The sequence below is a fragment of the Penicillium waksmanii genome (assembly GCF_028829765.1).
Source record: "Penicillium waksmanii strain IBT 27052 chromosome Unknown utg000010l:1.0-3698451.0:1.0-3701458.0, whole genome shotgun sequence".
Taxonomy (NCBI): domain Eukaryota; kingdom Fungi; phylum Ascomycota; class Eurotiomycetes; order Eurotiales; family Aspergillaceae; genus Penicillium; species Penicillium waksmanii.
The window spans coordinates 3546591-3562709 of NW_026643256.1; the positions used below are offsets into that span (position 1 = coordinate 3546591).

A 16119-nucleotide genomic window follows, 5' to 3' on the forward strand; every position below is an offset into this window, starting at 1 on the left:
ACTCCGGCCATGATCATTCTGCGTCATCCCAATCCTTTAAGCACATAATGATGCTTCTTCCTCATCTATTACCAATACCTTGATGCTTCCCTTCCGTGTATCGGCGCAGAGATGCAAGGCATCCTCTGCCTTTTCGAGGGGGAAGACATGAGAGACCAGTTTCTTCAAGTCCAGGATGCCACCACTCAGGCACTGGATGGCCGGGGGCCAAGTGTCGCGGTACCGATTGATGAATCGTAGATCAATCTGGAGAAGAAGTAGTTGATTAGTTATCGGTTCTGTACAAGGGTAATTCGGAATGTTGGCTTACCTCTGCTAGAGAAATGTGCATGAAAGGAAGGTTGTTCAAGATAGCTTTTCCAACGCCAATCACCATGACGGTGCCGCCACGACGACAGGTGTATGCGGCAGTACACACGCTGCTTTCCACGCCTGTGCACTCCAGAATTGTCTCCGGAGCAACGTACTCACTATCCCCGAACAAAGCCCGGATAGCTTGGGCATTACCCTCGGCGTCCTTAGTCCGGTCCACTTGATAGGTAATACAGGAAGGGACAAACTCCTTGGCGAATGCCAGACGCGAAGGCTCGAGATCAGTCACAACGATGGGATGGGCTCCAGAGGCTCGAGCCGCGGCCAGCGCGATCAAACCGATAGGACCAGCACCGCATACCACGACACCACGGCCGAGGCTCAAGCCGGCAGTCTTGATACCGTGCATCACGACGGAGAGGGGCTCAAGAAGGGCGCCCTCGGCGAAAGTGACGTTGTCTGGGATCTTGTGCAGCCACTTGGCTGGATGTACTTTGTATCGTTGAATTGTACCGGCATAAGGATAGACGCCGGCGAATTGAACATTCTCGCATAGATTGTAGCGACCTTCGTCACACAGAAAGCAGTGTTCGCAGGGCACGCCAGGTTCCACTGCGACTCTATCGCCTGGATAATTATATCAGTACTCTGTACAGTGGTACTTGTCTCTCGTGCACACGGTATCGGATCAGACTTACCAGCCTTCAAATGGCTCACACCCTCGCCGCATTGCAGGACGATTCCCGACGCCTCGTGGCCGATAATGCAATCCCCTTCAAAAACCAATGATCCGATGCGACCGGTCTTCCAGAAATGAATGTCGGATCCGCAGATTCCGGTCGCCTTAATATGTACCAATACCTCGCCATGTCCGGGCGCGTTGACGGGAGCTTCGACTACTTTCAACTTATGGTCGGCTGTCACCTGGAGTGAAGGGTTTGGATGTGAGGGCTTGAGCGTCGTCTGAGCCAGCGCCTTGGGCGTGACTGCGCTAGCGATGGGCTGGTCGACGAGGACTGAAGGGGCCATCTTGAGTTGATAGGAGAAGTTTGAATGGAAAAGGGCATTTTGGACGGCAGTTTGGTATTAAGTATCAGAATAGGACCTAGGATCCATGTTGTCCAACCAGACGGTCGCGTGGAGGCGCCTACAGTGGATGGCTCAACCTGCCTCTTTCATTCAAGCTTGTGATTGTTGGTTGATGTTGGATTGTTTATCCACCGCTCCACTTGGTGGTTCGCCTTGCCTCATTCATCATGATGCGAGCTAACCGCGGCGTTGAATTACTAGTACTTCCGGTTCCCCTGGACGCTGGGTAGCAAAATGAAAAATTCAAAAGCCTCTATGCTATTTCAATCTTCCTATTAGTAGTACGTATTTAATTCTTACCCTCAGGACTTAAATTCCGAGTCGAGTCCATATGAGTCATTTACTCTGAATGACTAGCAATATATACTCAATATGAATTCTCGTAGTACTAGGTCATAGGGTACTACCGGTACTCCGAGTCCGTTTTCTTTACTAGGCCAGGTTGTTTGGAGTTGTGCTATTCCCCAGCAATAATCACACACTCAACTTGACCACCTTAGACTTTCAACTCCCGAGGTCTACAGACATCACGCAGCCATCATGGAGGAAATTTGCGGGGCTCCTCAGGGTGGCGGGGTTGCGGGCTTAGTAGGGCTCCACATCCGAATGCGGTAGCTATAACCACCATGTAGTCAAACAAAGACCCCGAGTCATCCAGACAGAGATTTATTGGGTCTTTGTTTCATTATTCTCAGAGATCGTGGTAGATGCTTGCATTATTCACAAATATTAGTGGCAATTGCCTTGCTTTTAGAAAGGCTGAAAATTTGTGTGAACTATTTTACGCTGACCATAACATGTCTAGAGGAATTGTATCTACGCGGAAAATACCCCAGTTTCAGGTTTCTACCATGAGGGTAGAGATACACACTTGCTAGTCGAATTCACAACTTCAAGGCCATTCGTGAATAATAACAAAAAATATCTTGCTTGTGGCATGAATATCTTAACTTGACATTGTTCACCTCCTTTCCTATAAGCTCCAAGTAATAATCGACAAGCACTAACGTTCCTAGGTAGACGCTAAATCACGCGCCGGATAAGCTTGAGCCATCGGACAACCCAAGTAGTTAGCGGATGGATAACATGTAATAATTTATAAATCTCTTGACCGAAAGCAGTGTTTTGGAGCATCTTTATCGCCCAAAGTATGATCGAGGTGGGCTGTGCGGAAGCAGGGGAGACGGTTGATCGTAAACTTGCTGCTGCTGGTGCCCTGGATAGGGCGCCAAAGGAACATGATCACTGGCCACCGGGTATGGATTTTCCTTTTGGAATTTCCTCTGCTTCTTTTCCATCCTGGCGACCTTCTTCGCGTGTCGGAAGCCAGAATCAGGGCCCTGGAGAATCCGACCGGGGTGAAAGACGTTAAAAATAAAAACAGCGAAGAACATGGGTAGAGCATCGAAGACGTATTGGTACCACTCGTGTGTGTTGGTGGGCTCGTCGGCGCTGGTGCCGTGCGAATATTCGGCCAGTCGGAAGGCGATACGAATCTATTCGGAAAAGGATAATGTAAGTACGAAAGGGCCGAAGTGAATTCCGATCAACCTTGGCGAATAATACATACCGTTATCATGGTCAGTGCAAAGTACATTGTGTAAAAGAGCCACCTCCAGTTGAAGGCGAGGTTGCTCATCTTGCTTACTTGGACACCAGTTCTTTCTATTTCCAAGAGTTTGCGATGGAGATGAATTGTCAAACCAATGAAACATAGGATGAATGTTTCTTGCACTGCGATTCCAACCATGTAGATGTGTACTCCCCGCAAGACCACATCGGAAGCAGCATCTGTTTGGACGAGAATACCAACTCCGATCAGCTGGACGATGAATGCAAGAATATCCAGACACACAAATATAAGGCCGAAGCGTCGTGCTGAAATTCGGACCAATGATCGCTCGGGAACGAAGAATTGGACCATGCGACCGAGGGTCATGTAAAGGAAGGCATTGATCCCTAGTTGATAGTACGTTGGCTTATTTTCTCTTTTTTTCTTTTCCCCTTGATAGCGTGGTAGAAAACGAGAATTGAAATTCCACTCACATATCGGTGCGACCAAGAAGAATACCATGAAATAAACATAGTATTTAGAGCTGTCCTGGTGTTGCGTTTCCATTGAACGACAAGCCATCGCGATGAACTCCCATCCCGATCCCATAACAATAACAAAGGCATATAATTTCCTATGCACACATCCTTGAACGAAATGCATCAGGGTCGTGAGACCAAACAAGATAAAGAACAAGGCGGCTGGTATTAATGAAGGTTTGTATAGAAGAATGGCGCCGCAAGCCTCGGGAGGAAGATAGCCACTTTTACCAGGTTCAATGTGAAGGCAGGTGGCTGTAGATGATGCAGAGGCTGTGGTCGCCGAAGGAGCCATGTCGACAGTTGGATAGTGGTCCAGTTCTTCCAAGAACTGGAAGGCTGAACAAGGACTTCTTTTATTTCACAAAAAGAAACTTTCCATTCCTTGCGTATCACTTCCATACTTATACATAACCCCTGATTTACAAGATCAGCCTGGTTGATCCCACATGCAATCGTCTCATCACATAGCGATCGGTGGACAAAGTGCGTCATGCGCAGCGAAAACAGTTCCCAGGTCCACATGGAATACTCCACGCGCGGTTGTGGATAAACAAGTCACCCAATTAAACCGTGCTGAGGGCCAGGGTCTTTGGCAGTCGCCATCTTTAATTTGGGGTTCTAGCTTTTATTCCGTTCATAGGTGGAGCAAGATAAAGCTAGGGGAAATTTTATTTTATTTTTATTTTCTAGTTCACTTCATCGGGCCCGTTCCACCCACTACCTTCCTCAAGCAGAATTTGAGATGGTAAGTCACTCTTTACATGGCGTTTGAACTTGAAATACCATGCTGAGTTGCGATGCAAACGTTGTCTGGGCGGGTGGACTTCTAACAGTAAAGGGGACGAAATCCAAAATTGGGATGACGATCTTGTTTCGTGTGTCCATGGGGTGATGCCTGATGGTTCTTCATAGATAAAGTAAATACGCATGCTGTGAAACCGCCCATGTATCAGACTTTGTCCTATTTATCAGTCTACTACTTTTTGGGAGACCCTGGAGATTCTTTTATCATCACTTTTTCGTCCGATTATCTCAATTCTCCCCAATGTATGCCAGATATATGCCAGATACCCCTAATACCCGGGATCCTCCACCATTGATTAGTATTTCCTCGAGTCCATGTGCAGTAAACAGACATGAATACTACTAGCTTAATTCATGCTAGTGCCTCGCCCATCCAAGCCGCAATTTCTAGTGAGAAGCATGTCTCTCGCAGTGCTGACGGATGAGTAAGCTCAACAGTGGGGGGAAAGTGGTTTGATCGGCCAACGCAATCGTCCCCTCCTCCACTAAACGACACTCCACTCGGTCTTTGCTCTTGCTGGTGCTTACGGAGTAGTACTCCGTGAGTTTAATGGGCATCCTGCTTGCTCCCGTCCATATTAGCACCTCCGCTTCTCTTTGAAGGATTCGCTCTCCGCTTTTGGCACTTCCTCCAGCAGTGCCCGACTTTCTGGGCACGGCCAACCGACGCGGGGCAGATGGGTGGTATTCCATGGAGGTCAACAGCCTGCTCAAATTGTAAAAAACGAAAGATAAAAGTCGGTCCGGGGTTTTCCTGCTCTCCGGGAACATGTAGTCTTTTCATTGCTAACTTGAGTAGTGTGATGCCGCACGCCCAGAATGCGATCGGTGTCTCAAGCGTGGCATCCCTTGTCCGGGATATGCGAAATCCCGCATCTTCATCCACCAGTCAAACATTACACGACAACAGACGCGAGAGGTTGTACTTCCTCCATCTTCGAGGCAGGCGCAGCCGCCTGAATTGATGCCGGTTGTACAGACTGGGCCGGTGATGCGGTCTCAGCTCTACTCATTCCTACTTGGCGCATACTTCCCAACCAATATTCGAGGCACGACGGACCTTGAACAAGTTCAATACTTCTTTCTTAACTCTTCTTCTATGTTAGAAAGGCCCGGAGATAAAAATGATAAGTTTATGATTTCCGAGAAGGCCCTGAGCGCCATGTCTTGTCTATCACTTGGTCGGCTCAATCGTGATTATCGCATGGCTCGCTATGGTGTCCAGCTGCACCGCGCCACCATTCAGCATATTTCCAAATTAATGATTCAGGATCCTTACAATGAAGATTACATCAGGGCTATGGTTATTTTAAAAATTCTCGAGGTGATTGATTTCCTTCCCCCCTTGGGAATTCCCAGATTGAGGGATCCTAACTGACGCCTCTTCTAGGGCCACCACTATCCGCATGGTTGCGACAATTGGGCCCCCGGCATGAAGCAAAACAATTTTCTCTTACGTGGCGCTCACCGAGGCCCGCCGACGTCTTCTTTGATGTGTGCTATCTATCATCAGCAAAAGCAGGCAGTCGTACGGATTCCTTCTCATACCCGGAAGATCTGTCACCTTTAGCCAGACTAACATGGACCGTAGATCTATGCAATCACTGCAGTGGATTTCACTCGAGAGGAGTTTGAGTATTTGATAGAGTCTAAAACTGGTCACCCTATCGATGGGCTTTTCGAGATATTTGTGGAACTTGGATGCCTCGTCACCGATGTTGAACAAACTGATCACTCCGACCAGACCCGATGCCAGGAACTACTACAAAAGTGCCGCGCGCTCAAAGAAAAAGCCTTGGATTGGTACCGAAACAACCTGACTCGCATAGGAGGAGCACCCTTCATAAATCATCAATCGTATCAGTCGTCTTTGCCACCCACTGATGATCTATTCGGCGCTGCATACTCTTTCGTCTCGCTTGACAACGCGAGGATACACATGTTCTACTGGAAGGCTTTGGCCATAAATCACTCGGTAATCTACCAGGCTGAGGTGCTTGTCCTCTCACACGCTCAGAAGGCCTTCTCCGTAGACCCTACCACGCATGGCGACTTTCATCTCGCTGGTTTTTACGCCGACCAATTCTGTCGGTCAATTCCATATTTCCTTCAAGGCCACGTGGAGCTCTGGGGCATCATCGCGGTTCTGGTTTCCATGCCTCATATGCTCAAGATCTATATCCATCTTCGAAGCCAGGAGAATTTCTTCTGGTGCCTACAATTTTGTTCCTTTTTGTCCATGTTCGGTATTGAAATGGCAACATACGTCAGTGAAGCGTGGAGGAAAACTTGGTACCTCGCAGAAGACTCGTCTGTTAACTCCATTCTCAGTTTATCGTTGAGATACGGATTATCAAAAGAAATACCGGTATCAATGGAGGCCCCTCATGGAAAGGTGGTAGACTTAGCAGAGGTTGATGAAGGGTTGAATCCGAGTCCGCAGATAGAATAAATCCATAGTAACATTCGTCTTCACTTCCTCAGGAAAGAAAACGCTTCACTAGTATTCCAATCAATTGCATTTTCTACGACTATAGTATATTTCACCGTCTTAGTCTGGGTAGTATGTAAGAAATGGAAGTGGTGAAGTGGACGTTCAATTCAAGAAGCAAATTAAGGAACAGATTGGACTAGATCACAGGAGATGGAGTGCTGGATAACAAAGTAGAAATCGAAGCAAGAAACAAGTTAGGAGCCAACGGGACTGCTACCTCACTCATCTATGTCCGACTTGATCTCTGGCTCGGAATTTATCAAGTCAGCAAAGCCTCCAATGTTTTCATATCCCTCGGTTAATTCATTGACTTTCTGAAGTAGTTCCTCTCGCCGACGGACAAGCAAGCCAACATCAAAAGCTGCGCGCGCCGATGCAAGGCGGGCCTCAGATAGCGCATGGTCCAGTGATTGGAAATCGTTGTACACGTTCGCCTCATTGAGGGGTGATATGTATCGGGCACCCGGCGGTGGGAGAGACATGACCTGCCCCTGGCTTGTGGTAGTAAAAGTTGAGCAGCGACGCTGTGGACTTGGAGCGAGCACGGTTGGTGATGATGCCGGCGAGGCAGTTAGTGTGATGACCCCAGAAGATGAGCGGGTATCGCCGGTCGGAGTGCTGGCACCTCGTTGCTGCACTTCCTGCGGCTGCTCTTGTGACTGCCCTTGGACAGATGCAGGGGGGATTTGGATACGGTTTGCGAGCAAACTGCACACTCAATTGAAGACTCGGAACTCTCTCCATGAAATACTCTCGCACCCATTGTGGCTCAGTGGTCCGCCGCAGCGAGCATCTATTTCCAGCACCACTAAGGCCACATCCCATACAGCCACCGCCGAACAATGCCTTAGACGGCAAGATCTTCCCTTTGATGTCGGAGACTTGAGGCAAATATGCGATTTTGCACGTCGCAAAAGGGCCATGTCCGTCTTGACAGGTGGTGCAGCCCTGGCCTGATGGAGCCGCCTCGCCGATTCTCTGTCCACAAATGGCACGGAAAGCGAACTGATTAGTTGCTACACGATAATGAGGCTTGCCGTTGATCTCGCGCCAGTCAACATCTGGCCAGCATCCTGAATTAGCCACGTCAAAGGCACGCTGGCATTCGCCCGACATCAGCTTGGGATTGTTGCTCATGACGGGATTGCCCCGGTTGTCTAAACCTCTGGCAGTAAACGTATTAGGGTCAGCCTGCGTGTGGGCGGTTCGGGAGGGTGTCGCGGTTTGATCTGGGGCATTCTGGGGCATTCCCTTGCGGCTCGATTTGCGAGTTTTCTTCGGACGTTCCTGGTGACTTTTTGGTTTCTCAGCTTGATCCTTGGGCGCCATTGATGGACGGCGGCGGGTTTCACCTACTGTAGGGAACGAGTCATTTCGTTTTGCGTTATAAGGGGAATGATTGTCCCGAATCGTGTCGTCCACATTACCTCTTTCCGCTTCGTCGTGATGCGTTTCGGGTGTTTTTGAGACGCTGCCATACACGGATTGGAAGAATGTCGCAAATTCCTGGGCTCCGTTCTCTGAAAATAACATCTTCCCGTTAGTCTCGGTTTCCTCTGCCTTTTCCTTGGCTCGGGATGCCTGCGTCTGCTCGCATTTCTTCAGAAGTGGACTGAGTCTCCAGCGAAATGATGGACCGGTTTGTTCCGCTGACTGAACCGCGTCGGCAATTGCATGAGCCAGGGTCAGTGAGTCCAACATCGCAAGGTTGACACCTTCCCCGGCCCACGGACACATGAGATGTGCCGCGTCACCAATGAGAGTTGCACTTGGATTATGATCCCACGATGCACCGATCGGAAGTGTATAAAGAGGGCGGATATCAATAGGGGCATCCGGGTTATCCATCGTTTCCTCATCACAGGCAACAGCCACCAAGTCTTTCATGGTTTCACCCCACTGCCCGAGGAGTGCGTTGTTTGTCAAAAGCATTTCCCTTGCTGCCGATGCTGGCTGATTTGCAAGACCCAAGGTGACGGCCGCCTGTTCATCAGGGGTCGTCAAGAAGACATAAATCCTCGCCGAGTCCAGTGGTCCACGCTGGGACATGACCCCATGGTGAAGACCCAAGGCGGAGAAGCTCCCACGGCCGACCAGATCGTCTAGATGTGGATATTTCGTCGTCAATTGCTGAATAGTAAGGGTGATATTTTGAGTGCCCACGTAGTATGGCTTCAACGTAGTCAACATGCTCCGAACCTGGGACCAGGCTCCATCGGCTCCTATAACAAAGTCGGCAAAGTGTCTTCCATGGACACCAAAGTCGAGCTGCACCTTGGTTCCGGCGGTAGTTTGAATCTCTGTCGCGTACATTAACTTATGACACCATCTGATGGAATCCTCGGGTAGATGAGAGGCGAGCAGCTTGATCAATGCATGACGAGATATCTCTGGGCGATCGCTCAACTCCCCTTGATCCTCGTGCAGAATGATACCATCTTTATCGGTAACCTTCTGCGCCTCGCTGCAGTCCCCCGTTAGTTGGATGAATTCCTCCCACAATCCACATTCTCTGATGGCAGCGAGACCGGATTCCTGGTGAAGATCTAAACACCCCGATGGTTTGGAAAGCTCTTCCTCGGTGGGCTTCTGGCGAAGCTCAAAAATAATCGATTTGATTCCACGGGCGTGAAGTAGGAGACAGAGTGTCAGCCCGGCAGGGCCAGCCCCGACAATGGCGATGCGCAGTGAAGAAGTTGTTGATGGCATTTTCTGAATGGAGATGGAGATGGAGGCGGAGGAGGAGGATTGAGAGGATTGAGAGGATTGAGAGGATTAGATATTTGTTTCGTATCTCGTGACTTTGGCCATGGTCCTTTCCTTTCTTATAGGAAAGCGCAAAGGTTCGCACCTTCCCCCAAATTTACGCACTTTCCCCCAGTTTGTTGGCTTCTCCGTCGCGCCTTCCTCGCGCCTTCGTCGTGGCCGATCGGGGTTTGCAAGCACCCGAAGTCACATGACACGGACATTCGGGTTTTGTACCGCCCGAAGTTGCCTTTTGCCTTTTGCTGTTCCCTCCATCTCTCTGCCTCTTCCTCCAATAACAACAAGTTCAGCAGACCCAATAGTGCCTATCGACTGGGTGCAATTGGCAGTTGCCAGGGAGCCACAGTGGTCCCGCTCCCAGCGTGGACATGTCACAGCCTCAGCCCATCAGGTCGGGCTCGCCCAGCACCCGAGCGCGGCCTCAACGAGTAAGAATACTCGCATGTATCCTCTGTCAGCAGCGCAAGGTCAAATGTGACCGAAAGTTCCCCTGCGCAAATTGTCTTCGGTTCGGAAAGGAATGCACCCCGGCGACGGTGACCCCAAGGCGCCGAAGCCGTCGATTCCCGGAGCGAGACTTGCTAGATCGGATTCGCAAGTATGAAACGCTACTCCGGAAAAACCATATCGAGTTTCAATCTTTGAAGAGTGCAGCAGCAGCAGATACAACTTCCCTGGATTCTGCTCCTGTTGAGAGTGCCGAGAGTGACGACAATTCGGAGAACGAGGAGGAGCATGGCTCAATCCCAGCCACGCCAAAAGAGGCTCGCGAGGGGAAGTATGTAGGATAGCGATAACTCGACAGTCTGCCCTAAAGACACAAACTGACTATCTCCCTTGCCAGAAACCTATGGCATGTACTCAGGGAGCAGTGGGTATGCCTGCATCACTCTTTCTTTGATTTGTCGCATCATGCTAATTGCCAAAGAAATTACAATCATCGGATCAAAACGGCGAGACCATCCATGATGCAGTGAACCAGGCTGGAATTAGGCGAGCCATGGACCAGGTCTATGTCAACAATGACCATTTACTCTTCGGTCTACGACATATGCCTGTTGCACTGTCAACTCTTCACCCCATTCCAGTTCAGATTTTCCAACTCTGGCAGGTTTATTTAAACAATGTTGACCCCCTTCTGAAGGTCACACACACCCCTACTCTGCAAGGGCGCATCATTGAGGCAACTAGCAATCTCGACAATGTGACTCCAGCTCTCGAAGCGCTAATGTTCGGTATCTATGCCATCTCAGTGATGAGCCTTACCACAGAAGAGTGCCAGGCCAGCTTCAATTCCTCCAGGGATGAAATGCTGTCCAAGTATCAATTTGCATGTCAGCAAGCGTTGCTCAATTCCGAGTATCTGCGTACAAATGACCGTGAATGCCTGGCTGCCTTTTATCTCTTTCTCGTAAGTCGTTTCACTCCTCCCAAGTGGATATTTATCAACTGGTACTGATGCCTGATAGCTTTCAATCGGACCCAATACCGATCCTCGGTCTCTTTCATCCATGTTTGGAGTTGCGATGCGTATTGCATATCGGATGGGTATCCACAATAACTCCACCGTAGTAGACTGCCCACCCTTTGAGGCTGAAATGCACCACAGGCTATGGTGGGCTCTGAAACTCATCGATAGCCGTATTGGCGAGCTGAGCGAGTCTAAAACGGTCGCCTTGGATCCCATTTGGGACTGCAAAGTCCCCCTCAACATCAATGATGCCGATCTTCGCCCTGAAATGAAAGATATACCGTCAGCTCAAAGCCGGACAAGCGATGCCATCTTCGTGGTGGTTCGATGTGTACTGGGGGATTTCATTCGCCACGCCGAATTCCATCTTGACTTCACCAATCCGCCATTGAAATCCATAGCCAAGGGGGCTCAACGGGGCCTCGTTCCCGAGAATTGGAGTATGGTCGCGCTTGAGAAACTGATTGAAGATAGATACCTCAAACATTGTAATCCCGATAATCCCCTCCATTTGATGACGCTATGCATGGCCCGGATCCAATTAGCAAAAAGCCATTTGCTTGAACATTACTGGAGATATTCTGATTCGCCGGAGGCTCAGACAGATGCACAGCGCGACATCATGATGCGTCATGCCTTGACTGTGCTTGAATATGACACCAAGGTCATGAGATCGTCTCTAACAAAGGGATATCGCTGGATTCTTCGTTTCTACTTCCCGTTCCCCGCCTATGTCCATATTCTACAGGACCTACACAAACGTCCCTCCTGTAACAAAGCAGAGAAGGCCTGGCGGGTTTTGAGCAATAATTTCGAAGTACGCGTGAATGTTCCGGAGGCTCGTGATGGCCCTTTCTTTGATATCTTCACCAAAATCGTTCTTTCGGCATGGAAGCAGCGGGAGTCCGCATCGAATCCGAAGAAAGGAGATACAGCAATACCCGATATTGTTTCTATCATCAGAGAAAGAGAGATTCAAAAATCCGCAGCAGCTCAGACTGCAACAACTGAGCAACCAGATAATATTTCTGGAATGGACTTGGACGAATTTCCCATGGCTATCCCAGTGGGCCTTGGCAACATTCCATGTGGCTTGGGAGGCCATTATCTCCACCCAGGTGCTGGATTTGGTATGCAGTCCCAATATGAAATTGATGGCGGAGCGGGCGCAATTCCCTTACCAGGGCTGGATTGGACCTGTGGTGGACCCGCTGCCTGGTGAAACTCTCCGTTGAATGGCTCCCAACACTCGACTTTGATTTCCACCCCGCCCTAACAGTTTCGATGTTCCCTGCGACATCGCTTGAATGTCTAGTTTTTGATCAATCAAGATAGAGAGATCCTAGGAGTTATCCCCCTTCTCCTCTTTCACACTGCGGGGCATGCAGGCTTCGGTCACATTATGCAAATAAGCGACAGCCAATTCGCCTTGATGAAGGCCCGTGGCGAAGGAAACCGCCCATCACAGCGAAAGGGAGGAAATATAAATGGTGTATTAAATGCACCGACAGGATAATGCCGGAAATTAACCGCATGAAACGACGCCTATCCACAAAATGGGACTAATTTATTTGTAAAGCTCAATAGCATTCAATTTCAGTCTTGGTCGTAAATTTCATAACTTTGAAAGTCCGATGCTTACAAGCTATTTATATCCCTCACTAATTACCGCTACTTATCGTTTCAATTCTTCTTTGGGAGTACCTCAAAGACCCAGCCAGAACCGTGTCTTTCCAACATCAAACTCTCCTCGAAGCTCCTCCGAGCCTGTGCCAGTCACCAGCACCTCGTAGCGGCCCTTTTCGGATATCCATTGCTCGCGGGTCTCGTCCCACCAACTGGAAGCGATCTTCTTCTCGACCACAAGTTGGACTGTCTTCGACTCGCCGGGTTGGAGGAACACCTTCTGGAATGCCTTGAGCTCACGGACAGGGCGGTTAACATCTGTCTTGGGCGGGACAATCCAGAGTTGAACGATTTCAGCACCCGCAATAGAACCAGTGTTGGTGACGGTAACGGTTGCTGTGATCGGCTCGCCGGACTCCTCGTATTGAGATCGCTCGGGGACTGTGTCCACTCCCAAATCGGATCGTGAGAAGGTCGTGTATGATAGACCGTGGCCGAAGGGGAATGCAGGTTCCACGGCACTCTTCTCGAAGAATCGGTAGCCCACATAGACATCCTCGCCGTACAGAACACGGCCGCGTTCAGACCGGAAGTTGACATATGAAGGGTTGTCTTGAAGACGACGAGGGAATGTAATAGGCAACTTGGCCGACGGGTTAACGTCGCCATAGAGTACATCAGCGATTCCATTTCCGCACTCGTTGCCTCCAAACCAAGCTTGCACAACAGCGCGAGCCTCATTTACCCATGGCATGGTCACGGGCGTACCGGACTGAATAACGACGACGGCATTAGGCTTGACTGCCAATACACGGCTGATCAATTCATCGCTGCCGGGTGGCAGGTCCATGTGGTCACGGTCATATCCCTCAGTCTCCCATTCGCTAGTGAGACCAGCAAAAATCACCACCTGGTCGGCCTTTGCAGCTTCTTCGACCGCAGCGGAGATCATTTCCTCCTCGCTGATACGGCGAGTGGCACCAAAGCGGAATCCACCAGGTCCAAATGCGACGATTCCGCGGGTATCGAGGTCGGAGGTTGGGGCGCTGCCAAACTCGAAGACAACCTTGTATGTTTGGCCGCCCTTGAGTTCCTTGGACCCGCGTACTTCGACAGTGCCGGTGCCAAAGAAGGCAGACCCTTGCTTCTGGTTTTTAGTGTTGTCTACGACAACCTCGCCATCCACGAGTAAACGTCCAGTCCCCACGACAGTCACACCAAAGTCGTACAGACCATCGGCCTCCGGGGTGAACAATCCCTCCATGTCGACATAATATGTCATAGACTTGATCTTCGGGTTGACATAGTCCATCAGGAATCCAATCGAAGAAGTGAGATGTAGCTCATCGACAACTTCTCGGTTTGGTTCTGCACTTTGCGGCTCGTTGTATACCTTGAAGGTGAAGCCCGCTTGACCATCCGCGGTCTTAAGAAGGGGGCCCAGTAACGGTAGTTCTTTGTGCGAGTAGGCACCGTGGGTGAACTTGACCTCACCGGTGCTCTTGGCAGACACTCCCTCAAAGGGTGTGACAAGATAATAAGGGGCAAGTGAGGCGGAACCACCACCGCAATATGAGGCAATGCGAGCATTGGGACCGATGACGAGGACGGAGCTATCCTTCTTCAGTGGCAGGACGTCGTTCTCATTCTTCAAAAGAACAACCGACTCAGCTGCCGCACGGCGCATGAGAGCCTGGTCCTCCGGACGATTCAATGCCTTTTCTTGAGCACCTTCTGGTATGCCGAGGGGCTCAACCCAGTTTACCAGGTTCAAGATATTCCGCACACGCTCATCCAGCTTGAACTGGGCGACCTTGTTGGATGAAACAGCGTGAGCGAGAGCCTCCCCACGCCATCGTGTCTTGCCGGGCATTTCAATGTCAAGACCGGCGTTGATAGCGTCGGATGTGCTGTATGTGCCGAACCTGAAATCGGAGTTAGCATTCGTTGCTCGTCAACAAGAGAAATAGAGTTAGAAGTACCAATCGCTCATAACAAGTCCATCCCACCCCCACTCCTTACGCAGAATGTCATCGATAAGGGTCTTGTTCTCACTGACGTGAGTACCGTTGACTTTGTTGTACGCAGTCATAATACAAGCGGCGCGGCAAATGCGCATAGCAACCTGGAAGGGGAACAAGTAGATTTCGCGGAGAGCTCGTTCAGTGACAATGCTACTGACAGCCATTCTCTCATGCTCTTGGTCGTTACAGACAAAGTGCTTCAGTGTCGCTGCCACACCTTTCTCCTGCATGCCCTTGCACATGTGGCCCGCCAGGGTGCCGGACAGAACACCATCCTCGGAGAAGGACTCAAAGCCACGTCCACCAAGCGGAGATCGCTGGATGTTGATTGTAGGGCCCAGAACGATATGTGTACCCTTGGCGATAGCCTCTTCACCCATCAACTTCCCGACCTCCGACAGCAGCTCGACGTCCCAGGTCGCTCCCAGGGCGGTCGCACACGGAAAGCAGGCGGCGGGAATGCCGTTGAAGAACCGAGTGCCACGAACACCATTGGGGCCATCTGACATGCGCAGCGACGGAATATTCAATCGTGGAATGGGAACTGTATGCCAGAAATCACGACCTGCCGGAAATTAGCCACCGATCAGCACGGAATGTCAGGACCTTGTATCCATAACGGTCTTCACCACCATAGTTATGAGCTATGATGATTCTTGGATTTGACAAAAGATGAAAGGAAGAAAACAAGGAAATTCAAAACTAACCAGCTGTCAGTGCAACTTTCTCGCCGAGGGTGAGCTCCTCGATAGCTTGTTCGACGTCAATGCGGGCCATGGTGTGGGTGGGGGTCGACTGCCAGTGCGTAATCGTTTCTTCAAGTTTTTGACACAATGAAAGACCGCCTCGGGTCGATTATATTCTTCAACTTGGAAGCTTCTCGTCGACTCTGGCTAGGATTCAATTGTGTAAGAGTTCCGATACACTCACTGCGAGAGATAAAAGGGTTGAGGTGAGATACTGCTGAATGACCGAGACAGCAGAGCGGGGTTGATATTTAAGTAGTCGCCTGGACCGTTACTCCCCGCTTCGAACAGCGTACAAGTACATTAGCAGCGTTCAACACTGCCGTATAAGATGATGACATGTCGAAGAACGCGATCCGCGGTGGAGTCGAGCTCGATGAGGCACGGAGAAGCGCCCGAGGTTTAGCCGGACACGGCAGTTCGGTCCGCCTGCCCGGGGAAGGTGTGACCCAAGTCCATGGCTCGGGGTACCCCGGTTAAACTTCGGATGTTGCCCAGTGTATAAACTATAGTACTGAGTAGTAGTATGCTGTCGGAGTTGTGGACATTTTCAAGTTCCCAAGTTCGTAGTAACTTGAAGCTAACGACCTCCGAGTCTGGAAATATACTCCAGGGCTATAGATCCCGGGGTTCAGAAGTCCTGACTTCAAGCTTGAAGATCCCTTATGTTCCTCCAGCCATATTGAGGTGGTG

The 16119-nt window shown here is 50.1% G+C and overlaps 6 protein-coding genes across 6 annotated transcripts; 2 read left to right on the forward strand and 4 right to left on the reverse strand.

Moving 5' to 3' along the window:
- Nucleotides 1-36: 36 nt before the first annotated feature.
- On the reverse strand, nt 37-1341 carry N7481_013293 (NAD(P)-dependent alcohol dehydrogenase; the record flags this gene model as incomplete). Its single annotated transcript, XM_057272512.1, has 3 exons — nt 37-246; nt 311-939; nt 1011-1341. 3 exons carry the CDS (start codon nt 1339-1341, stop codon nt 37-39), a joined length of 1170 nt encoding a protein of 389 aa, XP_057116700.1.
- A 1196-nt stretch (nt 1342-2537) lies between these two features.
- On the reverse strand, nt 2538-3787 carry N7481_013294 (RTA1 domain-containing protein; the record flags this gene model as incomplete). The annotated part of the gene is made up of 3 exons (XM_057272513.1): nt 2538-2897; nt 2972-3360; nt 3448-3787. The coding sequence occupies 3 exons, from the start codon at nt 3785-3787 to the stop codon at nt 2538-2540; spliced, it is 1089 nt and encodes a 362-aa protein (XP_057116701.1).
- Nucleotides 3788-4976: 1189 nt separating this feature from the next.
- N7481_013295 (Zn(II)2Cys6 transcription factor domain-containing protein) lies at nt 4977-6751 on the forward strand (the record flags this gene model as incomplete). The annotated part of the gene is made up of 4 exons (XM_057272514.1): nt 4977-5036; nt 5099-5623; nt 5690-5827; nt 5891-6751. The coding sequence occupies 4 exons, from the start codon at nt 4977-4979 to the stop codon at nt 6749-6751; spliced, it is 1584 nt and encodes a 527-aa protein (XP_057116702.1).
- Nucleotides 6752-7228: 477 nt separating this feature from the next.
- N7481_013296 (uncharacterized protein) lies at nt 7229-9502 on the reverse strand (the record flags this gene model as incomplete). Its single annotated transcript, XM_057272515.1, has 1 exon — nt 7229-9502. The coding sequence occupies one exon, from the start codon at nt 9500-9502 to the stop codon at nt 7229-7231; it is 2274 nt and encodes a 757-aa protein (XP_057116703.1).
- A 425-nt stretch (nt 9503-9927) lies between these two features.
- Nucleotides 9928-12252, forward strand: N7481_013297 (uncharacterized protein; the record flags this gene model as incomplete). The annotated part of the gene is made up of 4 exons (XM_057272516.1): nt 9928-10337; nt 10377-10434; nt 10488-10970; nt 11029-12252. 4 exons carry the CDS (start codon nt 9928-9930, stop codon nt 12250-12252), a joined length of 2175 nt encoding a protein of 724 aa, XP_057116704.1.
- A 483-nt stretch (nt 12253-12735) lies between these two features.
- Nucleotides 12736-15457, reverse strand: N7481_013298 (beta-glucosidase; the record flags this gene model as incomplete). The annotated part of the gene is made up of 3 exons (XM_057272517.1): nt 12736-14581; nt 14639-15245; nt 15388-15457. The coding sequence occupies 3 exons, from the start codon at nt 15455-15457 to the stop codon at nt 12736-12738; spliced, it is 2523 nt and encodes an 840-aa protein (XP_057116705.1).
- Between the last annotated feature and the right edge of the window lie 662 nt (nt 15458-16119).